Genomic DNA, 17,491 nt, shown 5'->3' on the forward strand with positions numbered 1-17,491 from the left:
CTTCTAAAACTGGCCTAGTATTGAAAACATTAAATTTCAAACCCTTGCCTTTCCCTCACGGTCGCCCATCCCGCTCTTCGCACGATTTCTGAGCCACAGCGCCTCCTCCATCTTAGTTGAAGGAGCGGCCGAGGAGCGGCGCCACAGTCCCGGTACCAATGGCGCCCCGTCTGCCTGCCGCCACCACCGCGCCGCGTCATGGATGGTCTGAGGGTCCAAATATGTGCCGCAACATTGTTCATTGTTACTTGTCTACAAAAACCACTAAAAACCAATAAAATGCTGAAAAACCGTGTTAGTTTGTCGTGTTGTTTGGGCCTGGCGACTACTATGGATACCTTGACGGGCGGTAAGCACCAGTACCCCTTACTTCGAGTAGACGTCTACTTTACCAGTCGGTGTAAAAAAAATCGACAGGACTTAAAATGAATTAGTAAACAGCATATGAGAACTCAGTGGTCTCGGTAAACATCATCGTACTGCACATGTATATTTTGGAGCAGCTTAGTTCCCTGAGAACAGGAATAAGTATGAAATGCAATTATCAAAAGCGCGAGTAGTGGATAACTCCTGCGACATTTACAACAATGTCTGGAAGATATCGTTCCATGACAACGGGACATAGAACATCCGAAAAGGGTGGGCACAAAAGCTCCCCTCCCCACCCGACGCGTAAGAAGCACAAATATGAGACAGTTCAGAATGAACGGCAGCATTCCCATAATATCATTGGTACGCAGCCTCGCCGCATACGGTTCCATATCTAGTGCCTCTCAGGTCGGGTCTCTTGGCCAATGATCAGCCCAGAGCCGGTGACAGTATGGACTCGTTAATTTTCTACGAGTCAGTCATGCCGACCGCTTTAAGCCAAGGACCTTATGCGATAGATCGCAATGACGCATATTGGCCTTATTAACCATATGACTGTTGTCATCACCTAGACCTGCCGTTCGGACGTCACTTTCACGCGGGGTTTTGTTGGCCAACATCACCAGAAACGAGACAAAGCATCATCAGAGCTCTCCTATCAAAAAGTCGACATCCAATATCAAGTACTGAAGGAATGAACACGCACTCAGACCCCCAGATCACGGAACAATGGAATCTGGCCGGCCTCCGAAGCCGCCACACACTTTCAACTTCATCCGCCATCATCACGCCGGGGTGTTTCTAGCTGTTCTCCTACCCCGACCACCCCTTTCACCGCCCCCCTACCAATGAGTCCCCGCGTCCCCACCTGCGGTCACGGCGTCTTGGCGTCCAGCCGTCGTTAGCTGCTCTCCTCACCGTCTGGAGTCTCCCGTTCCCGTGTGTACTCGTCGTACTGGTCGTACTTTCGGCTGTCGCCGCGCACCCGCTCGGCAGGGTACTTGGCGGCGTTGTGCGCCATCTGGCGCGCGGCCGCGGCCGGCAGGTCCACGCCGCAGACGTTTGACAGGCGCACCAGGTACAGTAGCACGTCCGAGAGCTCGTGTTCGAGCCGCGTGCGGTCGGCGGCCGACCAGCCGGGCAGACCGGCAGACACCTCGCCGCGCCACTGACTGCGGGACGGACCGAGCGGAGGGGTTACTGGGTGGGGACCGACCGAGAGAACAGCTGGGGTACCGAGCGGAGCGGTTAGTTACTGTACAGACCGACCGGGAGAACAGCTGGGGTACCGAGCGGAGGGGTTACTGTGTGGGGACCGACCGAGAGAACAGCTGGGGTACCGAGCGGAGCGGTTAGTTACTGTACAGACCGACCGGGAGAACAGCTGGGGTACCGAGCGGAGGGGTTACTGGGTGGGGGCCGACCGGGAGAACAGCTGGGGTACCCCGACCGGGGAACAGATGGGGTACCCCGGCCGGGACATCAGCTGAGGTACCGAGCAGAGGGGTTACTGGGTGGGGACCGACCGGGAGAACAGCTGGGGTACACCTAGCTAGAGGGCACAATAGGAAAATAAATAAATTACCCAAGATACAAGAGTAGAGTCAATGCGCATTACTTGATTTTACGGGCATTGCTAAATAATAAAAATTAATGTGAATTTATTTGTATGACATATTTTCGATAAATGAGTGCAGCAGCACGATGAACATCATATGAATAATCGCCAAATAGTTTTCGGCTAAGCTTAACCAAGACAGTGATAATCAGATAAATGTTGAACCAAGAAAGATTGGAAGGTATTTTGACTAATACAAGCCTCCAACTTACAGTTAACCATGCTAAAAAGTACGCATCGACCTCCTATGATTACGAACAATCTATATCTACAGTACGCCTTTCACAGAGGCGCTGGTGACTCACAATATTTCCGAGAGCTCGCCCACCTCGCCGACCAGGGCCAGCAGGACGTTACGTGGCGTGTGGTACTGGTTCCAGTCCCGCTCCGAGGCAAACTCCTGCATCTGCGACCGTCTGACACATAGACATACAAAACAGTCAGTCAACATTACAAGAGAGACACAACACAAAGTACACTGTGGTAAGCGTCGTGAAGGCATTTAACTGTTTAAATGGTGATAGGGATGAGAACATAGCGAAGCAAATATAAGTCAAGATAACTCGGCTTTATCGGACAGTTTTGTGGTCTTTATTGCCACTGCTTCAGCGAATTACATTGTCACATTTGTCACATTTTCACAATATTTCCATATTGGCGAGTCGCGGAGGCCAGACATGTGGTCGAATTTACGGTGGCCGAATATGACCCGTGCTGCAAAGTTCATAATTTTTTTAAGCCGGTCGAAGTTTTTTTTTCCGGGAGCCATTTCCGGTAACAATGGGGCAGAACTGGACGCGCGAGATGGCAAACTTGTTACGATCGTTTTGAGGATACCGTCTGGGAGTGTCGTGCGTGGGAGAGGCAGATCAGTACGCCCATGCAGCGACGGCTCAGCACGACTACGTGTGCTTCCCAGGTGAGTGCGCCGTCGAATACAACGCCCAGGTTTCCAGCCTGCGCGCACGGCTGGAGCTCAGCGTCACGGAATGAAATTTTGAAGCAATTTTGAAGCGAGGCAGGTTACGTAGGTTTTGTCGGCTGAATACCATGAGTTGAGCTTTAGCTTTTAGAAGCATTGACTTTCAGGGCGTGTGCGCAGAACCATGCGTTAAGTGACGCTAGTCGCTAGGGATGCCTCCATGCGCAAGATGAGACTCCTGATGTTGTTGCGTGGGCCGCTCACCAATATCTGGGTGCCGTCTGTGCACTGATGTCTGATACTGCATCTGATGTTCCATCAGATACCACTTCACAGCCTAAAGCTTGGAAGAGGTTCCAACTTCCATACATATCATCTGTAAATGATCTCTAACAAATGGGATAACACAATCCTGAACAATTCATTGTTACAGAGCTGTTTGTAGCAGCCATCCTTTAACATGCATCATAGGACTAATCTACTCACATTTCTTCCAGCGATGGTTTCTCAGAAAACTGCACCAGTGGAATGCCATTCTGTGGTGGCGCATCATTTGGAGTCGGTACCTCAGACTGGTTTTGCTCTGCAGAAGCCATGACAAAGCCTGTAACATGTCAAATATAAACATATCAGCATTGTCACATTAGCCTGTTCCAGTGGGTAATGTTGTGAGGACTTTTATCTAGAGGACTTTTGTGAGGATTGTGAATTGTGGTTTGTTCGGGTCGAAGCTTTAAAATTTGGTTTACAAAACTTTGTTAGCGAGTCAAAATCCAAATCGGCTTCAGGGTATCGGTCATGAAATTGAGGTAAATTTAGGTCAATTTTGCGACCGTTACCTACGGGATACCCCAGAACCCGATTTCGATTTACGATTACGACTCGCTAACACTAACAAAGTTTTAGAAATACAATTTGACCTGCTCAGCTCCTACTAGAACGATTTCTTGTGACGGGGTTAAGTCCTCATTCACTTATTACAGATGAAACCCAGATATCCCACCTGAAAGAAAATAAATTGAAATACGGGGTTTCCCGCGCGCTCGTCGCAACTTGGTCGCAACCATTACATCAATATACAAAGCGCACAATAGGCTGAGGGGTCGACAGATAATGCGCAGCTGTGACAACTCAATGCAGTAAACTGCTACTAAATTAAATTAACTGTGTAGGCACGTATGAAGAACATGCGATGCGTCTTTTCTTAATTTGTTGCATTATTTTGCTTCCTAGCTGTTACTTTTAAAACAAATTCAATTGATCAGAAAGAAGCTCCAATGACAATTGATCAACAAAGATCAACATCAAATGATATCAGGCATGTACGGATCAGAGCTCCCAGGGACGGATCCCTGCTATCCAAATACATGCTCTCAGTGGATCACAAAAGCAAACGACACCTTAGGATATTAGCTCTCATTAGATCCCCGACGATAAATTAACCCTCGCCCGTATCGGTGTTAAACCAGCCGCGAACGCCCGTAAAGGGGGGGGGGGTCCGTTGGACCCCCATTGAACGGACCATTGCCGTTTGGCCCCTGATCGAGCTAGAGCTTTGTGGAAAATTGTTTGTTTTGTTTTCTTGGTTGTTAAACGACGCATCAGTCAGACTTGACTATTAGCGTCGGTTCTTCTTATTCGTCTTGCTGTTCTTCGGGGCTGGAAAGCCTGGCTAAAGCCAGTGGGTCATAATCGAGTCTGGGGAATGTGAGACAGGTATACCAGGAATTTAGGACTGACAGGAGCATGAAGGACATGGAGGATGGGAAAGAGAGAGTAGGAGTATGATGAGTTTCAACATGTGGGATAACCATCTGTGTGTAGTATGTGTAACCATGATGAGGTCGTTCTGCTATAGTTGTTCTAGCAGTTGGGTTCTCCGAAGGTAATCACAGACTGCCTCTATGAGAACCGGATATTCATCACTCAGGAGATGTGTTAGATCGAAAGAAACATTCATTGTAGTACATAGTCGTCTGAGGTTTCGTCTGTCCATTGTGTACTTGCGGCAGTGTAAAATGATGTGTACCACACTTAATGGGCTGTTGCATGTTGTGCATAACTCAAATCTCGAGTTGTTGAAGAGCCCGCTATGGGTCAGTCTAGTATGCCCTAGTCTAAGCCGAGCAAGGGCAACCTCTTCCCTTCTTGACTTTCGGTTTGATGATTCCCATTCCCCGGTGTCAGGTTTAATCGCTTTAAGGAAAGTCGGTCCACTGTCCTTCCACGACCTGGAAAACCAATTTGCAACAGATCGTCTGAGCATGGGCAGTATATCTTTGTAATCGGGGGGCATGGGTGTGATGTCCTCTTTAGTCAGTGCTTGTTTAGCGCGACTGTCTGCCATTTCATTTCCAGGTATTCCAACATGGCCTGGAATCCACATGAGGAGGACATCCTGATGATTTTGGTCTATTTCATGTAAGGTCATCTGGATGTCCTTCACCACGGACCTCGAGTTACCAGTATTTGTGAGACTCTGCAGTGCCGATTTGCTGTCACTGCAGACAATGGCTCTGGGAACTCTGCGAGAAACGATATACTGTAGAGCTCGTAGGATGGCAAACAGTTCAGCACAGTGCACACTGGTGTCATCTGGTAAGCGATCGTCGAAGTAAACATGTTCAAAGACAAAAGCACATGCGGTGTTTAGGTTCTGCTTGGACCCATCCGTGAAAAAGATGGTAAAATCAGGGTACATCGCAATAGTCTGGTAAAAGCTCGCCCGTAACTCAGCTGGAGTGCACAAATTCTTGGAGGACACTGGAAGATGTGTGTATTGGGGCCCTTTGAGAGTCCACGGTGGAATCGGCAAAAGAGCGCGCGCAGTGGGTATCGGTAAGGCAACCCGCAGCCGATCAAGATAGCGCTGTACTCTGGCACCAATGGGAAAACCAGACCTTTTCGGAGGTACATCACGGTTTCTATCATACAGGTAACTCATCTTTTGCATGGCCGTGTACGCTGGGTGGTTGAGGTCCCCTCGGACTCTCACAGAAAATCTTATTGTCAGCTCGACTCTCCGTAACCAGAGTGGATAGACATTTGCCTCGGCAAGCAAAGCTGGAATGGGAGTGGTGCGGAACGCTCCCGTCGCGAGTCTGATAAACCTATTTTGAAGCGGTTCAAGTTTTCTCAGCATCCCTGCCGGTCCACCGTCGTATACCTGTGAGCCATAGTCTATCACTGGTCGTACGAGTGTTTTGTAAAGACGAAGCATAGTTTTCCTGTCTCCACCATGTGCTACCCCAGAAATGCACTGTAACAAGCTCTGTCGTTTAATAACCTTTGTTTTCACATGCTCAATATGTTGCTTCATGTTCATCCGGGAGTCGAAGACAATTCCTAGGAAGCGTGCATGGTCAACATAAGGGATATCAACACCTTGAATGGACAGTGTGCGATCTGGGGGCAGCCGAGTGCGATAACGGCTGAAAATAATAGCAGAGGACTTCTGACCCGAGAAAGTCATGCCCCATCTGTCAGTCCATCTCTCTAGACAGCCAAGCGCTCTCTGTAACTTAGCGAGGACCGCAGATAAGTCCGACCCCTGTGCCCAAATTGCACAGTCATCGGCAAAAAGAGAGTAACTGACACCATGTGGTAAGTGGTGGCATATATCATTGATGAATAGGAGAAACAAGGTTGGTGATAAGACCCCACCCTGCACCACACCATTCTCTTGACGAAATTCATCTGACAAACCTTTGCAGTCGACTCGGAATGAACGACCAGACAGAAAATTCTTGACGAAGATCGGCAAGTGTCCTCGGAGACCTATATTCTCAAGTTTCTGAAGGAGGGCAGGAACAGAAACCATATTATAAGCCGAATGCATGTCCAAGAAAACAGCAACTGTGTAAAACCGCAAGTAAAATCCACATCTGATGTCGGTTTCTAATCGCACAGTGTTGTCAAGGCATTGTCGTCCTTTTCGAAAGCCAGACTGATACGGCGAGAGGATATTCTGTGATTCCAGATACCACAAAAGCCGAGCATTCAGCATGCGTTCAAGGGTTTTGCATATGTTAGAAGTGAGTTGGATGGGTCTATAAGATGATGCTAATTCTCGTGGTCTGCCACTCTTGTGGATGGGGATGATGTACGATTTCTTCCACTCTTGGGGAAAAACATCATTCGCCCATATGATATTGAACATCTTTAAAAGCTCTTTCTTAGATGTTGGACTGAGGTGCTCAAGAAAAAAGTAGTGGACACCATCAGGGCCGACAGACGTAGCTCCGCAATGTCCCAAAGCTGTGTCAAGTTCAGCCATAGTAAACTCACTGTTATATGTCTCAGTGTTGTTGCTCGTGAAGTCAAATGTCATTTCTTGTAACTCACGAGCCCGAGCCTGGAAGGCCGGTCTGTGGTTAGTGGAGTCACTGAGGGATGAAAAGTAATTCCCAAATATGGCAGTCACCTCATCAGGGCTATCATAACGCCGACCATTTTGAACAAGAACTGGTAATGAGTGAGAGCTCGTTGGTTTGCCGCCAAAGGCGCGAATCATGCCCCAAATTTTGGACAGCGGTGTAGACGATGTAAAAGAGTTGATATGCTGGATCCAACTCTCTCTCTTGGCAGTTCGCAGTACGCGTTGGGTAACAGCTCGTTCCCGCTGCAAATCAAGCAAGTGAGCGGGACACACACAGCGTTTGTATCGAAGGAGAGCACGCTTCCTCCTGGCAACCGCCCTCTTACATTCATCATTCCACCACATGTTAGATCGTTTAGGGCTCTGCCTGCTTATCTGTGGTACATGCTTTCTAGCAGAGTCTAAAATAGTTTGGGTAACCATTGAGCATACATTGTGGGGCTCAGCAGATGAGACCTTGAGTTCACATTCTCTGCTGTAAGCCTTCCAGTCCACACGTCTGACAGACCAGCGCAGTCGACAGCTGGGGTAGCTGTCCGGTGTGGATGTGCAGAAAGATGGCAATATGTCAATAGGGAAGTGATCACTGCACCGATTGTCACCTTGCACCTTCCATCCTAGGAGTGGTGCCAGATTAGTTGTGCACACTGTAACGTCAATGTGGGTCATTGCTCCAGTATATACATCCAAGCGGGTTCCTGATCCATCATTGAGTACATGTAGATCATATTGAGCCACAAGATCTGCCAGTATCCTGCCTCTCCTATCATTGTGTGGTGAACCCCAAAGGGCATGTTTTGCATTGGCGTCTGTGCATATCACATAGTCAGTTTCTAATTGTAGGATAAGTTGCTCTACCTCTGTGCCAGTGAAAGGCACATTTGGAGGGAGGTACAGTGAGCATACAACCAATCTCTTATTATTGATGTTCACATGGCAAGCCACTGCTTGCAGAGTGGTTTGGAGTTTTATTTCACAGTGAGGTATAGTGTTTAAGACATAAAGTGCCACGCCACCTTGCCTTGTTTCAGCATTGCAATTTGTTGTGTATAAACTGTATCCAGGGATTGTAAAATCATATCGGTCATTGTCACGAAACCGTGTTTCTTGTAAGCATATGCACAGAGGTGATTTCTGTGCTAAAAAGAATTTGCATTCGGCCCATTTCCCAATCAATCCTCTTGCATTCCATTGCAGAATAGACATGAGGAGTGTGTAGTACGTGGATGTATGGAAGTCCCTAGCGGACTGGCTAAGAGTAGCTAGAGGCTTTTGTTGAAAAAGGTTGGCTCTGAAAAACTAAACTAAAAACGGCTTAGTTTAGTAGGCTGTAGTCTGTAAACGTAGAGCTAGATCACTGTCTTCTCTCCCAAGACTTTCTTTGTACGTATTGCTTTTTACCCCTGTCCAGCGATCTACTCGCTCGAGTGAACACTGGTGAAGGGTCGATCTCATCACCTGAGATCAGTTGTCCCTGATGTTTGTCAGCACGTTTTGTTTTTCCTGCAACTTTCCACTGAGCTAGTTTGCCCTCCCCTCGAGGATGTGGCTCATTCCCAATGTTTGTCACATGGATCGCCCCCTCACCATCACAGGGCGACACTCCAGCCGCACCCCCATCATCCATGGCATCATCAGTAACATTTCTTTCATCTGCCCGAGTGTCCCTCATATCCAGTGTCTCCACAGGACTATCTAGGGCTGCTTTGGATGCTGTTCCAGATCTCTGTTTGTCAGCTGTCTCCTTACCCTCAATCACAGCATTCCCCTGTAATATTTCTTTGGGTACAAGTTGTTTCAGCAGTTCAATCATCTCACTCATCTTTGACTCTAGTTTGTTAACTTTGTCAGTCAGCTCGGCCTCCTTTTTGCTCATCACACTGGGAGTGCGAATTGCGGTGGCATATGTCTGAGGACTGGAACGGGGTTTGTCATAGTTTGTTTCATACACCTTCCTGGCCTGTGGGTATGAGATATCCTGCTCAGTTTTAATTCTGCAAATCTCTTTCTCTTTTTTCCAAGCATCGCATTCCCTTGACAGACATGTGTGTCCCGGTTTCTCACAGTTTAGACATTTCATTTCACATTCTCCATCATGCTTTGGTTTCCCGCAGCGAAGACAGCGGGCCTCCCTTGTGCATTTGGCTTCAGAGTGTCCAAAAAGGCCACATCTGTAGCACATCAGTGGGTTGGGTACATATTGGTGGACATGGTACGTCACATAATCCAGCTGAAGTTTCTGAGGACAGGTTGGCTGGTTAAATGTCAGGAGCAGTGTTGGGGTGTTCTCCACCTTTCCATTGAGCTTTTTAGTGAACCTTTTGGCTCCCACCACACCATACTCCTCCAGCCAGCCAACTATCTCAGTCTCTGAGAGGTCAATAAGGTCATATGCGTTGATGGTACCGCGTGATTGATTCAGCTTTGCATCTCTCACCACCTCACACTGTTCATCCCCAAAGATGGTTGCTTTGAGGAACCTTTCCGTCTGTTTTTGTGTTTTTGTTTTAACGAGCAGACAACCGTCTGCTAAAAAGTTGGCTTTATCCAACTTCTCCACAGCTCCCAGGATTCCCCTCACACCTGCCTGAATCCAGGGCCATCCTTTGGAACGAAATGAATTCCCCGAACTCAGAGCGATCCTGAGATACGAACCAGCCTTGTCAGGCTCTGGGAAAAACAGCTCGTCTGGCCTACCTCTCTTGACAGGTCGATCTCGACCTACCATTTTCAATCCATCACCCAGTACTCACTGAAAAGCACCAATATAGCTTCACTGAACTTTGAACAGGAAAAATCAATAGCCTACAATGTCTTCCGCACTCCGACGCTCCGACGCTCCACCGTTTTCGCGCCAAAAATCCTTGACAAAGGGCCACGCCCTTCCCGCTCGAAGCCTCCCGAAAGAATGCGCTTTGTGGAAAAAACGAGCGTGTTGCTCGTGACGATAGCAAGCCGATTTACCCCGCGTTCGATGTCTCTCGGACGGCGAAGATTCTACGCCGTCCGGCCAATCACGTTCCATAACCGCAGCCGAGCCCCCGCTGACCTTGGACGGGATTGGCCGGACGACGTAGAATCTTTGTCGTCCGAGAGACATCGAACGCGGGGTAAGTTTAAGGTCCTAGCCCCTAGGTCATTGGTTGACCTTCTCCAGGTCAGGTCATTGACCCTAAAGCCGGGAAAATCGGGACCTGTTAGAATGTCGTGAAGTGTGGCTGTTATGCTATGCTGATCACAAATAACATGGTAGTTTTGATCACAGATGATGCCCTCATGCATTTAGGCCTGGTCGGATCAGGTTAGGTCAGGTCAGTCGGGTATTCGTACTGACCTATGATCCGGATGGATCTTGATAAATTAGAGTTAGATCTATGATCCCATCGGGAACCGGGTCCAAGATCAAGATCGGTGGGATCATATCCCAGATCCATTTTCTCGGATCCATGCACATGTCTGAAACTGATACAAGTTTGGCACAAAGGAAGCTACTGGACTATGTAGTCACTGTCCACCGAAATGAGGCATGCGCCGTGCTCGGTGAGTGCCGCCTATTCCACACCAAGCTTATCACGCCTTATACAGGGTGATCCAAAAAATTTGGAACCCCTAACTTAAAATGTCTATAAGTCCAAAAGTATTCATTTTATTGACAAATCGCAAACACCATTAGAAAGAACATTAAATCTCTCCTCAACATCCCACCCGGATCCGTCGCACGAAAAGCTACCAACCTTGAAGACTACGTGGTCCCTTCCGCACGTCAGACTCGACAGGCAAAGAAGTCTCAGACTGAGCAGTAGAATATACAAATCCCTAGCTTTCTGAATGAGTCATTTTTGATTGGGCATGCCTGATATCTGGTCTTTGAAATGTGTGAAATAGTTTCAAATGGAAAGAACACAAATACAAATACAAATACTGCATGATACAAATATTGCAGCACATCACAAAGTACATGTTATGCATATTGCATAGTACAATAAACTTGTCACTCAAAATATCAAAAATAGCAAGTACAATTAGTAATGCCTACTTACCAAACATAATAAAACATGTCATACTGTGAAATATGACACTGTTTTGGTGCAGTATGCTTGGGACGGCTTGCTTATGAATGGTTACAATACTGCCTACCATACAGCTCTGAGCTCCAACCCACTGTCTGCACCTCACATCGGATACCCTTGTCTGGTCTGTCATGATAATGCTGGTCCCTTTACTGGAGCTCTCATTAACTGATCCTCTCACCTAATTGATCACTTTGATCTGACAGAACCCTCCAGGCCTACATCTGCCAGCTCTGCCAGGGTGCTATTGGAGCTGCGTGGATGTGGGTGGAATGATTGTGTGAGTGGATGGATGAATGTGGTGACAAATCACCTGAACCTGGCAGAAAGGTCGTTTTAACTATTTTAACATGGAGACTGGAGGAGTTATTTGCTATCATTGGAATTTCTGACTGTTACAACTTCACAGTATATCAGTTACTGGGTTGCTCCTGGACCAGCACCTGACAGTTGACATGGAGTTATGTTATGATACTAATTGGTGTGAAAAGACAGACATCGTAACAAATAACAATGAAAACGACATGGAGCCGGAGGCAGGTATTGGTTGTAATTAACAGCAACATCAACTACTTCATAAGATGGGCTGTCTCATGACATCTGCTTCCTCAACAGCATGCTCATAAACACCTACAAAATCATAGCAACAACACAGCTTGTGATCACTAGCATGTATGTTAAACAAAATCAAAATGGAATAGCAACAAAAAGTACAATAACTGATGTCAATTTAGCACTTCAATTTGTGTGCAAATTGTGATGATTTGTTGCCTGTTGACCAGTGATGGTGTGTCCAATCGGAAATGGCTAATCACAATAAGGAAATAAAATATTTCACTTATCTTCAATATTGCTAGCCTGGATTTGTGTTTACCTAAAATTTATCCAATGCTGCACTGATACTCATTGCCTGTCACGTTTCTCACGTTTCATTACCCAATGAAACTCACCACATCACAAAATGACTCCTTTCCTACATGTTTCCACACGCCTCCCCCTCGTATTCTCTCACTCTCTCGCTCACTCTGACCTTCAAACACCACAAGCAAACGTAAACAATGAGTAGGTAGTATGGAAACCACGTGCTAACTTCATTCATAAAATAACCTTCAAATGATACAAACAAAATACATGAGTTACCGTGGATTATCACGTGACCTTATCAAGTTTTTTTCTTGCCAAAGTTGAAACAATGCAAATCACAAATAACCTAAAAACAAATAAAACAAAATACAAATGAATCTTCTTGCCATGATGTTCTATGCTTGGTATGAAGTTATTAAAAACAAATGCAACGAACATTCATTACTATAAAGTCACGTGACTTTTTCCATATCAAATAATGAAAATAGTCAGCCTTGGGCTTCCCTCACATGGGTTAGTCCGCCTCGTTTCAACGCCAGCCAAGAGGCGCTTGTTGCGTCGAACTGGTGAGGTGCTGGACATTGATTGTGCTATTTTCTGTTAGATTAGACATACCATACTTGAATGAATCTAGTAGAATGTACTGATTCAAATGGATCTCTTGATACTATAATATTTAATCCCTTCCAAAGATTAGCATCATCTGATCTGCACCTGACTCATGAAAAATTTGAAGAACTGAGATCTTCATGCAAATATTTCTCCCTTCCCCAAACACAAAATTTGAAAACTACTCCTGACCTCAACCAACTCAGTATCCTGCATGTTAACGCCAGATCTATTTCATCTAATGACAGATTTGATGAATTCCAGCTTTTCCTACAAAGAACACAATGTACATGGCATTTCATATGTGTCTCGGAAACATGGTTATCAAATGAATCAGTAAATAGTCATCAGCTTCCTGGTTTCACAGGATACTTCAACAACAGGGTCGGAAGGAGTGGAGGAGGAGTTGCAATTTATGTCAATGATAAATATGTTAAATCCTCATGTGATATAAAATTAAGCACAATGTCATGCACCCAATCCCTTTTTATTGAATGTCAAATAACAAGCATAACTGGAGTGATTGTTGGCATTATATACAAACCTCCTGATTTGGTAAACAACTTGTTTCTAGATGAACTCACAGCCTCTCTTGAACAGATTGAGAAAAAGAATAAATCAACATTTATTGCTGGTGACTTCAATTTTGACTTACACAATATTGAACAGGACAGTGCATGTCTAGAATTCTTCAACATCATGACTTCTCACAGCTACTGGCCAACAATTTCAAAATCAACAAGAGTCTCGGAGGACAGATGGTCACTGATTGATAATATTTTTTTGCAATAACCTTGAGCTCTTGTCCTATTCTGGCATCATATATGATGACTTTTCTGACCACTTCCCTATATTCACATGCTGTACTAAAAAAATCAACCCACCTGAAGACAATTGGATTACCACCTTCAATTATAACAAAGTCACTGAACTACAAGAATACCTATCCCAACAGCTCTCAACATTCCATACCATCCCTGATGCAAATACTGCAGCTGATACACTTATCAATGCATACTCTTCAGGCATAGCATTGTTTAGCATTAAGAGGAAGTGTACTAGGAAAACAACAGCCATAAAACCTTGGATATCTTCAGCAATTCTCACCTCAATAAATACCCGTAGCACTCTATATAGAGAAAAAACAAAGAATCCTACAAATAGAAACAAACTTGCCTATCAAAGACATAGAAACTGCCTCAATGGCTTGATAAGGGAAGCGAAGAAAAAGTACTTTCAGGAACAATTATTGCTTCATAAGACAAATTCAAAGAAAATGTGGGAACTACTCAACAGTTGTATAAATAAGAATCCTAGAAAATCTGAAGTATCTACTGCTTTCAGTGATGCGCATGGAAATCCCATTGAAGACACCAAGCAAGTAGCTCACTTATTTAACAATTTTTTCATATCAATTGGTGAGAAGCTTGAAAAAGAAATCCCAAATACCAGAACTGATCCCCTGGATAGTGTCACTTCCAGTGAAAACACATTTGATCATTTTCACCCAACAAATTCTGCAGAATTAGACTCCATGATAAGAAATATGAAAAATGTTGGTGCTGGTATTGACAACATCAATTCAAAAATATTCAAAAATACATATTCAGCAATACTCAGTCAATTGGTTCATTTAATAAACATATCGTTGAGTACTGGAACATTTCCTGAAAGTATGAAGATGGCTGTGGTGAAGCCATTATACAAATCTGGAAGTAAAAATATATTTAGCAACTATAGACCCATTAGTATCCTTCCCTATCTTTCCAAACTTCTAGAAAAGATTGTACACCAGAGAATCAATGCATACCTCATACAGAATGACATATTATGTAAGGATCAATTTGGCTTTCAAAAATCCTTATCAACATACATGCCTATAGTACTCCTGCAAGAACGAATAACAAAAAGCATGGAAAATGGGAAAATGTCCTCAGCGGTATTCATTGACCTTAAAAAAGCATTTGATACAGTGAACCACAACATACTCATCAGCAAATGTCGTAAATACGGATTTACTGGTCGTGCTCTTCACTTTATCAAGTCATATCTCACAAACAGACAACAATGTGTAGAATTTAAAAGTACTAGATCCTCTTTTCAAAGTATTAAGCTAGGAGTGCCCCAAGGCTCTATCCTAGGCCCCTTACTCTTCCTTATATACATAAATGACTTAAAAAACGTATGCAAAAAATCAGAATGCCTTCTATATGCTGATGACACAGCCTTACTTTTTGAAGGTGAAAATACACAGGAACTACAAGAAAATATGAATAAAGAACTTGAAGCTGTATCCATTTGGCTTCAAGCAAACAAACTCACACTCAACGTACAAAAAACCATTTACCAAGTATATGTAAGTAGGTATAATATTATTTAGTGGCCGAGAGCCGTGAAGGATGCACGGCTAAATCGTAGGGCTGTTCACGACGTCGGTTTATCCCGTTTAATAAACCGTAAACATGTTTATTTTTTGAAGCACCAATCAGCGTCGACCTGATCCTGACGTCACATCCCGTCAATGACGTCAGACCTCCGCCGTAAACCGTTTATGCGGTTGATGCCTCCGAGCATCAACATGGCGCGTAAACGCGTTAATGTGACAATTATGGCGATATGCGGCAAACTCGTGAGGCGAGTTGTGAGTTAGGAAATTTGAATTCGGATAGTTCTGGGGCTGGTAGGTGGGTAAATGAGTTTTAAACAACCTTGCAGAGGTCTGGAATGGTAGATTTCATTATTTCATTGAAATTAATGCCTATTTTGAGCATCGTACTCTGCTAACTAGCGTCTGGCGTCGTGGGTATTTTGTGGTGAAAACTGTCATTATTCTTGCAATATGTCATGACTTATGAGACATTTTTCCATCAGATTATCTTTTATTTGCAACTTTTACAGTATCGTCTCAACTCTCAACTGCTTATTAGTTGTCACTGTGTTTCGTAAACATTTGTGTTTCGTAAACGTAAACACCATGTGACGTCACAGCCGGGAACGTGCCCCGAGGGCAGTTTATGTAAACCACATAAACCGACGTCGTGAACAGCCCTCGTGTTCCCGGCTGTGGCGGGAAGCGGTCGCGCGTCGGCGCGCGAGCAGAGCCAGTGCTGCCAGATTTGGAGGATTTCCGCAAATCTGGAGGATTTTGAACTCTATTTGCGGACAAATTTCGCTTTTGGAGGATTTTTGATTCTGGAGGAAAATCTGGAGGATTTGTCGCCCGATTATTATATTCAATTTCATGGAAAAATATAACACATTCAATACTAAAAAGGCATTTTCCTGCCCAGCGTCACCCTACCCGTTAGGATATATCACGCCTCACCGTGAGACTGCAGAATGTCTCAGTCTGTAGCTATATCTACGAGGGTCGAGGGTACCAAACTACACCTTTTTGCGTTGTTCGATGGCCAATCAGCAAAACCCATTCGTCCGATCAGCACATAGGTGGCGCCAGTGAGAGGCATTCCGGCAAAACCTTCAGCATATGGGCAAAACGGAATGCTGATCCCACTCCACAGTTCGTCAGTTGGTATAACATTCGCTATTCGACATAACTGATTGAGTTCCGGCAAAACCTTTGACGATTTGGATAAATGCTTCGTCATTCGTTAATATCCCTTCGTCGTTCACCAAAACATCCCCATGCTAATTTCGGCATTCCTCATAACATTTCGTCAAAACTAAAAACAGATCGCCCCTTTACAGAGAAGTATAAATATGACCGGGTTTATACAGTGCAGTGCGAGGCATAGGTGGCGAAACTCGTAGACCATTGATCTACATAAAAATCGGTAGCGTTCATGAACGCCATAGGTACAATGTAGATGGACGTAGCTGACATGTTATCGGCTGATTGAAGAATGGACAGGCAACAGAGCAACAGGCTGGATAAGTTAACCCCGCCTCAAACACCAAGGAACAGGCAACAGGCTGGATAAGTCAGCCCCGCCCCCAAAACCAAGGTGTCCGGCCGGCAGGGCCCGGCTTGCCATCTGTCAGCCATTCCCTCGCGAGTCCGACCGGCGCGGCCGCCCGAGGCGTTGTCCCATGACATCGCACGGGCAGTGACGCGATAATGACGGCCGACTTCGTGGTTTGTATCGAAGCGTTTAGGAGTCCGACGCTCAAGAATCTACATGCCTACTCGGTATGGCGCCGGCAGTCTCCTCGTAGCTCTATGGTATAACTGCCTTTTTCGGAATTCAATGGTTAATTGGTTGCAAATTGCGCTGGAACTGTCATAAGCCTCATCCCTGAATGCGTGATTAACGTTAAACATTGAATATGGCTAGATAAGCACTACATCATTGACATTTTGATCATTGACGAAAGTTTTAAATAAACAGTCATTGTTTACGCACAGTACCGATGAATTTTGCACATTGACTAACCATTTTGTGAAATGTCGAAGCATTATGACCATCTGACAAAGTGTTTTGCCTATGACGAACATTGTGCTCAATGACAAAGAGTTATGCAGAATGGTTAAATGGAGTCCAGCCTGTTTCGCCGACCGTCAAACAGTGATGCACATCGCCGATGGGTGAATGACGCTTGTCCAAACTGATGCCGAAATGGTTATGACGATTGGCCATCGAACAACGCAAAAAGGTGTACTGGCTGTCTAAGGGGGACATTTGGGGCAAATGCCCCCGGCC

At 45.3% G+C, this 17,491-nt stretch overlaps 1 protein-coding gene across 4 annotated transcripts; it reads right to left on the bottom strand.

The window, feature by feature from the left end:
• Positions 1-474: 474 nt before the first annotated feature.
• On the bottom strand, positions 475-12,379 carry LOC122364088 (dCTP pyrophosphatase 1-like). 4 transcript variants are annotated; one of them, XM_043334155.1, is made up of 4 exons: positions 12,308-12,379; positions 3,396-3,513; positions 2,293-2,403; positions 475-1,541 (listed from the first exon to the last, which is right to left on the bottom strand). In XM_043334155.1, the coding sequence occupies exons 2-4, from the start codon at positions 3,503-3,505 to the stop codon at positions 1,271-1,273; spliced, it is 492 nt and encodes a 163-aa protein (XP_043190090.1). In that variant the 5' UTR covers positions 3,506-3,513; positions 12,308-12,379; the 3' UTR covers positions 475-1,270. The 4 variants fall into 4 exon arrangements, with proteins under 4 accessions (XP_043190090.1, XP_043190088.1, XP_043190087.1 ...); XM_043334153.1 differs by lacking the exon at positions 12,308-12,379 and adding an exon at positions 3,937-3,983; XM_043334152.1 differs by lacking the exon at positions 12,308-12,379 and adding an exon at positions 3,913-3,983.
• Positions 12,380-17,491: the final 5,112 nt, after the last annotated feature.

Source organism: Amphibalanus amphitrite, unplaced genomic scaffold (genome assembly GCF_019059575.1).
Source record: "Amphibalanus amphitrite isolate SeventyFive unplaced genomic scaffold, NRLGWU_Aamphi_draft 000655F_arrow, whole genome shotgun sequence".
Taxonomy (NCBI): domain Eukaryota; kingdom Metazoa; phylum Arthropoda; class Thecostraca; order Balanomorpha; family Balanidae; genus Amphibalanus; species Amphibalanus amphitrite.

Bases quoted from the DNA above. Each gene is read 5' to 3' on its own strand.
- LOC122364088 (XM_043334152.1), bottom strand. From the start codon at position 3,976: ATGGTTGCGACCAAGTTGCGACGAGCGCGCGGGAAACCCCGTATTTCA. The intron at 3,514-3,912 runs GTGGGATATCTG...GACATGTTACAG, and splicing joins TTCAATTTATTTTCTTTCAG to GCTTTGTCATGGCTTCTGCA. The intron at 2,404-3,395 runs GTGAGTAGATTA...TCTATGTGTCAG, and splicing joins AAACCATCGCTGGAAGAAAT to ACGGTCGCAGATGCAGGAGT.